Genomic DNA, 9,872 nt, shown 5'->3' on the forward strand with positions numbered 1-9,872 from the left:
ATTCTCTTTTTATTCTCTTTTTATGTGAACTGTTACTGTCCATTCCTGTTATTACTCGTTTTGATACTCAAATTGTTCTCAGTCTGGCCAGGGGGAACTCCTTCAAACTGTCATTTTGACGTTTTGTTCCCTTCCACAAGGAAACGTTCCAGGCTCATCTTATAGTTTTCCTGTTCCAACCCTGAAATCAGCCATTCTCCAAGGAGCCTTGGCTGTTTACTTGGAGAATGGTACTTAGAACTTTTGCTTCTTTACCATCAACCAAACACTTCCAACAGGCAGCGTCTCATCCGATAGGGTGCCTGGGAGTAACAAAACAGAATTTTCCTTTCTGGGGTGGACAGTCCATCTTTTTACTTTTTTTTAAGAAAATTTTTTTAATGTTTATTTTTTTTTTGAGAGAGAGAGAGAGTGCGAGCAGGGGAGGAGCAGAGAGAGAGGGAGACAGAATCTGAAGCTGGCTCCTGTCAGCACAGAGCCCGACGCGGGGCTCGAACCCACGGACCACAAGATCATGACCTGAGCTGAAGTCGGACGCTTCACCGACTGAGCCACCCAGGGACCCCAACCGTCCAAGTGCATGAGGGAAACTGTATAAGCAACCCGGTATCTTTTCTTACAGGTAAACCTGGGACCAGACAAAATGGTGGTTGACCTGACAGATCCCAACCGGCCACGCTTCACTCTGCAGGAGCTAAGGGATGTGCTCCAGGAGCGCAACAAACTCAAGTCCCAGCTGCTGCTGGTGCAGGAAGAGCTGCAGTGCTATAAGAGGTGGGGCTCTGATGCCGTGGGGACCCCTGCACTGAAGGACCAGACCCCGTCTGGAATTCCGTGATGTGCTATGTGTTCGTTCTTGTGTTCGCTTGGCCAGTTTCTCAAAGACCTAGTATTCCTGGGGAATAGCAGTGAACAAAACAGAGAAAGTCCATGCTAGTCTAGGGGAAGACCAGCAATCAACAAGGAGATCTGAAATGCACACACAGGATGATGGCGACAAGTGGTCTAAAAAATGTAAAACAAGGTGACACGGGGCGCCTGGGTGGCTCGGTCGGTTAAGCATCTGACTCTTGATTTCGGCTCAGGTCATGATCTCACAGTTAGTGAGCTAGAGCCCCACTCTGCTCACAGCGCAGAGGCTGCTTAGGATTCTCTCTCTGCCCCTCTCCTGCTTCCTCGCTCTCTCTCAAAATCAATCAATGAACAAAACAAAACAAAACATCTTTCAAAACAAGGTGAGGGGCGCCTGGGTGGCTCAGTAACTTACGCATCCGACTTCGGCTCAGGTCACGATCTTCCAGTTTGTGAGTTCAAGCCCCGCGTCAGGCTCTGTGCTGGGAGCTCGGAGCCTGGAGCCTCCTTTAGATTCTGTGTCTCCCTCCCTCTCTACCCCTCCCCCACTCAGATTCTGTCTCTCAAAAATGAGTACACGTGAAAAAAAAAAAAAAACAAGCAAACAAGGTGACATACGACAGCAAAGCAAAGTGCTAGGGAATGGAGGGATCCTGTTTTACATGGCGCGGTCAGCTCAGACCCCTCTGAGGTCAATGACAAGAAGTAGCCGACCATGTAAGGACTGGTAGGGCAAAAGTGGAACAGAAGTGCTAAGACCCTGATGTGGGAACCAGCTTGACCAATAAGAGACCCCCCATGGTGGAAGTTGTAACGTAGGTGGAGGTGTGCCACACCTGTGGGCCACAGGAAGGAGCTCTAGTTTTATTGTTAAGTGTAACGAGAAGTCATTGGAAAGTTTTAATCAAGGAAATGACAAGATCCAATTTACTGTTTTAAAAGATCAACACGAGGGGCCCCTGGCTGGCTCATTCGGTAAAGCATGCAAGTCTTGATCTCGAGGTCATGAGTTCAAACCCCATGTTGCGTATAGAGCTTACATTTTTTAAAAAGTGTAGAATAAAATATCAATGTGGTAACTCGATAGCTGAACTACTTGTTTATGTCAGAAATGTCCTCGTTCCTCAGAAATACACACCGAAGTATTTAGGAATAAGGGGGTAAGGTGTCTCCAGCTTCCTCTCAAGTGGTTCAGAAAGAAGACAGATACGTGGATGGATGGGTAGATGGGTGGGTGGGTGGGGATGGATGGATGGATAGGCAGGTAGGTAGATAGAGACATAGATGAACAATTGGGAGATTTGGATAAAGGGCATATAGGAAATCTTCATACTGATTTTACAATTTTTCTGTAAGTTTGAAATTATATAAAAATTAAAAGTTATGAAAGATCATAATAGGGGCACCTGGCTGGCTCAGTGGGTAGAACGTGTGACTCTTGAGTTGTGAGTTCAGGTTGTGAGTTCAGGTCCCACATTGGATATGGAGATTACTTAAAAATAAAATCTAAAAAAAAAAAAAAAAGATCACAATAACACATGTAGGAAAAGATTGTAGGACAAGCAAGAGAGGCAATAAGAAGCTGTTAACATGCCGGGTTTGGACTTTGCTATATCCATCTGCATCCTGTTTCCCAAAATATTTTCTTTCATGCCGTCACTTCTAGAAAAGGGGGCTCTGTGGTCGAATAACTCTGAGAAACCGTTGAGTTGAACAACACAGGTTCTCTTAAAGGCAGAAGAGGGAGAGACAAAGAGAATGAACGACTCAGCACCAGCTAATACTTATCAATGTATAAATATTATACGTGCCAGGACTCTGCCAGGTGTATTCGAAGCATCAGGTCCATTAGTATTCACAGCAAGGTGAGTTACGGTAACGTTACCCGCAAGGTGTTCTAAGGTCCAGGGAGGTCAATGCCTGCCGAAGTCCCACGGCTCGTGGTGGCTACAGTAAGACATGACCTCAGACAGTGTGATTATCAGAGCCCGTGCTTTTAATTCTTGGCCACGTTTACAAGTAAGAACATAGGCTGGTTCAAAACAAGGCAAAGTCCAAGTGACACCACTCTTCTGCTTTACCCCCCGCCCCGCGGCATTACGTTTGAATTTGCTTAAGGTAGACTCATTAAGACGTCAGCGGTACAGTAAAAAAAAAAAAAAAAAAAAAAAGTTGTAGCGAGCCACATCCAGAAGGCCCGAGTTCTGGCAACAGGAACTTAATTTTCTTCCTTCTGCTGAGGTTGGAACCGTGTTAATGGAAAGACCTGTCTTCGTCTCATTTAAGAAGTCCTTCAGACACAGGTAGTTAGATGTGGGAATGGCGGAACGGCTGGTGCTGGAGCAGCTTGTTAGCGAATAAAGAGACACACCTTATTTCCAGGTCCGAATTCCCAGAGAACGGTAGCTGTGCACGTCCCGTCTGGTATAGGCCAGTAGACAGCAGGACTCTGCTTACTCACGCGGGTCCTACATTCTGGAGAAACTGGCATGCCAGCTGAGGTGTTCTCCTAGCGACCGCATCAGTTTGGAGTTCCAAGCTCCAGTGGTTTTGTTTGTTTTGTTTGGTTTTTAACTAGGCTTCACACCCAACGCGGAGCCCAACGCGGGGCTCGAACTCATGACCGTGAGATCAAGACCTGAGCTGAGGTCGAGAGTCGGGCGCTTGACCCACTGAGCCACCCAGGCGCCCCTAATGATAGTTTTGAATTGAGGCAGTGGTGGGAGGCTTCCAAAGATGGCCACGATTTTTCCCATCCTGCATGCCTTTGGCAATGAGACTTTTCCAGCCTCTAGAGGTAGAGTCTGTTTCCCCTTTCCTTCAGTCTGGGCAGCCCGGTGACTTGCCTTGACCGGTGGAATGTAGTGGAAGTGATGCTGTGTGGCTTCTGCGGTGAGGGTGCCGGGAGACCTCGCAGCTTCCATTTTTATCCTTGTGGAATGCTTGAGACCATAGTTCTGTGAGGAAGCTCAAGGAAGTCCCACGGAGAGGTCACACAAAGGAGAAGTGAGGTGCCCCAGCTGTGTCTGGATGACCCATCAAGCCAACCATAAAAATGGAGTCATCGTAAGAAATCCTAAATCTTCCTTGTTTCCAATCACGGTGTTTTGGGGCGTTATGCAACAAGAGATGATGGAAGGGGGGATTTTATTAATAAATTAATAATGTATTAATATTAATACTAAAGTAAATATAGAAATAATAATGTCAAGTAATAAGAGCTCACTCTTTGCAAAGGACAGAGAAGGATGAATCCTGCCCTGTGACATTCATACCTAAAGAGGTGTCTTAGTCAGCTGGGTCGCCATAACAAAATACCATAGACCGGGTGGTTTAAACAGTAGGGATATTTTCTCATAATTCTGGTGGGTAGAAGTCCAAGATCAGGGTGCCAGTATGGTCAGTTCTGACTCTTCCTGGCTTCTTGCACATGGCAGAGAGAGCAAGCCCTCAGATGTCTCCTCTTACAAGGGCTCTGATCCAACCATGTCCCCCCTCCATGACCTCATCTAAACCTGGTTGTCTCCCAAAGGCGTCATCTCCAAATACCATTACACTGGGGCTTAGGGCTTCCATATGAATTCTGGGAGACACAATTCAATCTGTAGGGAGGAGGAAACACCACGCGCTTAAATTTGCCAGCAGGTGCCACAGCAAAATACCTAGGTGGATACAACGAGCTATGCCATTGAAATATTGCATTGTGGGGTGCCTGGGTGGCTCAGTCAGTTGAGTGTCTGTCTCTTGATTTTAGCTCAGGTCATGATCCCAGGGTTGTGGGATCAAGCCCTGCATTTGGCTGGAGTCTGCTTGAGATTCTGTCTCCCTCCCTCTGCCCCTCCCCTGCTTGCATGTACACACGTGCCCTCTCTCTCTCTAACATAAAAAAAGTTAAAAATTTGGGAGGTGTCTGGGTGGCTCAGTCAGTTAAGCCTCTGACTCTTGACTTTGGCACAAGTCATAATCTCACAGTTCATGAGATTGAGCCCTGTGTCTGGCTCCGTGCTGACAGCGAGGAACCTGCTTGGGATTCTCTCTCTCTCTCTCTCTCTCTCTCTCTCTCTGTCTCTCTCTGTCTCTCTCTCTCCCTCTCCTCTCTCTCTTCCCCCCTCCCTCCTTTCTCTCTCTCAAAATAAACAAATAAACTTAAAAAAATTAAAACTAAAATTTTTTTGAAATATTGCATTGTGGTCAGGTTTCTTTTTGTTGCAAGTGACAGAAATCCAATTCAAACTAGCTTAAGTACAAAAGAGAATTTACTGACCCACAGAGTTGGAAACGATCTTGGGATTGCCTTCAGAAATAAAGAAAAAACTGCAGTTAAGGCCTCAGGGTTGGAGCCGGGGACTTGGTGCCTCTTTCTCTCCTCCTTGCTTCTCTTTGTTTGTTGGCCTCATTATCTTGTGTTGTAGACACACCTGCTAGGAATCTTAGGAAACATGGCTGCTGGCGATCCCAGTTGACCAAGTGAGAGAGAACAGCTTTCTTCCAGCTTCTGTACATCAGGTCCAGGGAAATACTCTGGTCCTCTTTGAGTCAACCGACCTCAATATCTTATCAGTCAATATCAATTTAGCTCTTGTTACCATTTGACTTACTATATATTTTTTACTTTATTTATTTATTTATTTATTTATTTATTGACTCCTTCCTTCCCCAGTGGAAAAATACGAATTGCATGATAGGAGATAATTTTGTCTGTTTTGTTCACTGCTACAGTGCTTTGGCACAGGATGTGGCTTAATAAATATTTGTTGAGTGAATGTCAGGTGCTGTGTAAGATCTCACTTAGTCACTCAATCCTAGATGGCAGTTACTCTTATTATTCTCACTTTATTGATTAGAAAATCAAGGCTTCAGTTACAGAATTGGTATGTGGTCATATTCCTAGAGACTGGAGAAAGTTGAAGTGCTAGCCAATGCAGTTGGACAAGAGAAAGAAAGAAGAGGATCGGCATTGGAAACCTGGGAGGAAGAGTCTCATGATTGGAAGCAGAATCTCTCTGACTCTAGCTTTCAGTTATTACTAATATAATAATTATTATTAAGACCCTTCACTTTCAGAGCTGCAGCGACAGAAGGTCTGCCATAAAACAACCCATTTATTTGGCCCCTTTTCCCCAGTGGTCTGATTCCACCAAGAGAAGGCTCAGGAGGACGAAGAGAAAAAGATACCCTTGTCACCAGGCCCAGCAATGCCAGAAGTAACAAGGAGGAGAAGACCATCATAAGGAAGTTGTAAGTTACCCTGCTGCCCCATTGCCACCGAATCATTGCCAAAGGAAGGAGTGGGGGCCCGAGGAGGCTGGCCAGCTACCCAGGGTGGAGAGGTCCTGCTGTCCTGTTGGTGGTACTGCAGCTGATAGGAAAATTCAGAGAAGTATTACAATATCTGTTAGACAGCAGTCTAAGCACTTAACATACATTAATTCATTGACTTTTCACAGTGACCTTAGGAGGTAGGAACTGTCATTATCCCCATTCTGCACGTGGTAAAATAGATACAGAGAGATACGGTAATTTGCCTGAAGTCACACAGATAGTAAACAGCGAAGTCAGGATTTGAACCCAAGGAAGTTCAGATGCTACACTGCTGCCTCCCTATGATATAATAATACTACAAATAATACTTATTAGGGTGTAAGGGGGACTCACGGGGTGCCTGGATGGCTTAGTTGATAGAGCGTGCAACTCTTGATCTTGGGGATGTGAGTTCGAGCCCCACGTTGAGTGCAGAGTTTACTTAAAAAAAGGAGGGTGGCCTGATTCATTACTTCTCTTACTTCCAACTTTGGAGGACCCTGTGTCTCCCAGCATTGGGCCACATAATGTAGTTTCCTTTGAATACTCCCCTCATGTTTATGCTCCCTTGTTAATCCGTCATTTCTCCGGGTGCTAAGCCTCAAACCATAGTGTGTGTGGTACTTGTTTAAAATTCAGATTCTCAGAAATCAAGTCTAGGATGAAGCCCAGAAGTCTGGATTTCTGATAAATCCCCTAGGCAGCTCTGATGTGGAGAACCCTTGAACCACACCTCGAGAGGTGCCTTCTCGGTCACCAGGTGCCGGTACAACGAGGCACGGCTTTCTCCCACCCCTCCATGAAGCAAACAGCCCGTTTGCCTTGGCTGTCCTGGGAATGTCTGGCCTGGAGACAGTTACCTGTCCCCGATCTCTTGGACAGAAACTGGGAAACAGCCTCAGTCAGGGATCTCAAATGCCTATGGGGGCCAGGCACTTAATGTTGATGAGTGATGGGGGGGGGGGGGGGACATTTGCCAGGGTCCTGGCAAGAAACAAATTGCACATGTTAAAGGGGTGACTGAAAAGATTTAAAGAAGGGACATCTTACAGACATGAGCGGGGTTACACTTTGGGGAGTCCTGGAAGGCTTTCATGAGGAGGTGACATTCAAACTGGGCCCTGAAAGACCATGAAGACCGAGAGAAAAGCATTCTTGGCAGAGGGAACAGCATGCATAAAGGCAAGGCAGGAGGTGAATGGAGGGGAGGCTGGAGATTAGTGGTGGTAGTGGCGGGGGGGGGGGGGGGATGGCGAGGGTCCCACTAAGGAGTTTGAATTTCACTCTGAGAACTTCGCTAAGACATGGAGGGTTTTAAGCAGGGGGGCAACGGGACCACATTTACCTGTAAAAGCTCATCTGGCTGCCTGATGGAGGAGGTGTGGGGGCAGAGTCAAAGCAGGGCCTAGGGGTGTGTTTCTTTCCCAGGGAAGCCTCTCCTGAGGCGAAGTAATAAAACGAAAGAGCATCTCCATTCCACACTAGGTGTCATTTCTGAAGGTGTTTTTTAGCACTTTTATTGTCTGGACAGCCCATGTAGATAAGGCTTCCGGGGGGCATAAACTGCTGGTTTCTTTGTGCCTCTTCTAGGAAAGTTCTTTGGGCCCCTTAGAGAGTTTGAGCCTGAGATGGGCAAAAAAAAAAAAAAAAAAAAGAAAAAAAAGCCAGCCTGAGGTCATATGTCTAACGAGCACGAGGCCACAATTTCGTGGTCAGACCAGCTCATTGAATGAACGAACGAACGAACGAATGAATGACTTTCTGAGGAAGTAGGTCATGCTAAGAAGGACATTTGTCTTTATCCTGAGAACAATGGGGAGCCATGGAAAGGTTTCAGCTGCAGAATGACTTAGCTCTGTATAGTGACACGGTCACTCTGGCTGCCGCGTGAGTGTGTTCTAGGGGGTGGCGGGAAGGCTGTTGGACTGGGGGGTGGCAGTGGAGGAGAGGAGAAGTGTTGGGATTAGGAACATATTTGGGGCATGATGACTAACATGTAGCAGATGGGGGGGAGGAGCTGAGAACAACTCCCAGGTTCCCGGGAGTGAATGACGAGGCGGGGGATGGTGTCACTTCCTGAGACTGGGTACCGGTGGGGGTGGGCACTGCGTCCAGGTTCAGGGGAGAGTGACTGAGCCCTAACGCCTGAGCCCGAACACGCGTCCAGGGCCTGCCCCAGCCATCGCTAGCAGAGCGGCTCACGGTCCTAAGGGGTTTATCTTTGACAAGAAGCACGAGGCCGCATTCCTGTCACTGCCTTTCCAACCCACCAGCCAGCTCTGGGTCTCTCTCATAGCTGAGCCTAGCAAGCGCTGAGACTGAGCGTTGCACTCAACCCCCAGACAGCATGCTTCCTTTTCAAAGCTTTGCATATGAGGGGGGAGACACTGAACGCTTGGTATTCGTGTCTCGGGGGGTATCTCTGTGTTTCATCTGAGCATTTACATGCCCATCTTTATTCATTGCAAAGATCCGTCTTATAATTGGAGGTCGCGCGCATGTTTCCTCCACGATAAACCTCCTGAAATTGAAAAAGGTGTCGGACACCATCTTTCGGCACAGCACAGGGGTTGAGTGGGCTCTGGGTCCTCCAACTCCTGGTTCCACAACTTACCGTGTGACCTTGGGCCTGTCACTGAACCTTGCAGGGCCTCGGTGTGCTAATCTATAAGATGGGGACGTTGATGGTACGCAGCTCATCGAGCTGTTTTGAGTGTGAAGTGAGCTGACGGAAGGAAGGCCCTAGACAGTGTCTGCCCCTCGTGAGTCCGTGACCCGCAAGAGCCTCTTACAGATCCTTCGGGGTTCTGCACCCCTCGTCTCATTCTCCGTGTGCCCTTGACCCCTCCCTCTCTTCACACAGGTTCTTTTTCCGATCAGGGAAGTAGACACAGCTCTAAGGCCACGACTAAGGCAGAGGGTCTCGGACTCAACAAGGCAACGCGCCAAGACTCCCAGACACATCTCTCGGTGCCACGTATATGCACCGTCCTCGCTCATTTGTTTCCCCTGAAAGCCACCAAGGAGGAAGGAGGGGAGGCGCTCTCATGATCACTGTCTGCCAGGCTGCAGAACTGGACACCCCTGGGCGCTTGGCCTGGGCAAGACAGGAGAAGGAAAGCAAAACAAGACCTAATTCCTGCTCCATTCAGCCTCGCTGGGGGGGGGGGGGGGGGGGCCTCCAGCGTGTGCATGCGCCTTCCACTTGTCTGGTCCCGCAGGTGACCCTCGTCTCTACCGTGTGGTAGCGGCAAAAATGCATGAGCCCACAGGGAGAGGGGAGGAGAGAACGCAGGAAAAAATGGTAATGACATTCCAGTGATTTCATGGATATGTAGTGAATATTCGATTTTGCTTCACGTGACTTTACATGATTTTACATGATTTTGTATCAAAGTAAAACGACTTTTATACTTTCTTGGAGTGTTTTAGAGTGGTCTTATGTGAGGGGCTTTAACCATTCAGACCCTCACGTGCCAGATCTGTGAATTGTATGTATGTACGTATGTGCATATTGCAGATGGTGGTATATATACGGTGCAGATATATTGCAGTGACTCTGACACATCAGCATTTTGTGTGTCACTATGAGAGAAAAAGAATGCCGCAAATTATTATTTTTGACAAAAGTTCCCAAGACAACCAAAGCATCTCGAGAAAGAAGAACAAAGCTGGAGGTATCACCGTCCCAGATTTCAAGATACACCACCAAGCTGCAG

General features: G+C 47.5%; 1 protein-coding gene across 1 annotated transcript in view; it reads left to right on the forward strand.

Moving 5' to 3' along the window:
* Positions 1 to 9,571, forward strand: part of RILPL2 (Rab interacting lysosomal protein like 2) — a 36,629-nt gene extending 27,058 nt beyond the window's left edge. The window contains exons 5-7 of the mRNA XM_019467654.2: positions 623 to 774; positions 5,977 to 6,090; positions 9,017 to 9,571. Coding sequence (XP_019323199.2) covers positions 623 to 774; positions 5,977 to 6,090; positions 9,017 to 9,041 — 291 coding nt within the window. The 3' untranslated portion in view covers positions 9,042 to 9,571. The remainder of the gene's footprint in view (positions 1 to 622; positions 775 to 5,976; positions 6,091 to 9,016) is intronic.
* Positions 9,572 to 9,872: the final 301 nt, after the last annotated feature.

The sequence above is a fragment of the Panthera pardus genome, unplaced genomic scaffold (assembly GCF_024362965.1).
Source record: "Panthera pardus isolate Hobbes unplaced genomic scaffold, ASM2436296v1 HiC_scaffold_15, whole genome shotgun sequence".
Classification (NCBI taxonomy): domain Eukaryota; kingdom Metazoa; phylum Chordata; class Mammalia; order Carnivora; family Felidae; genus Panthera; species Panthera pardus.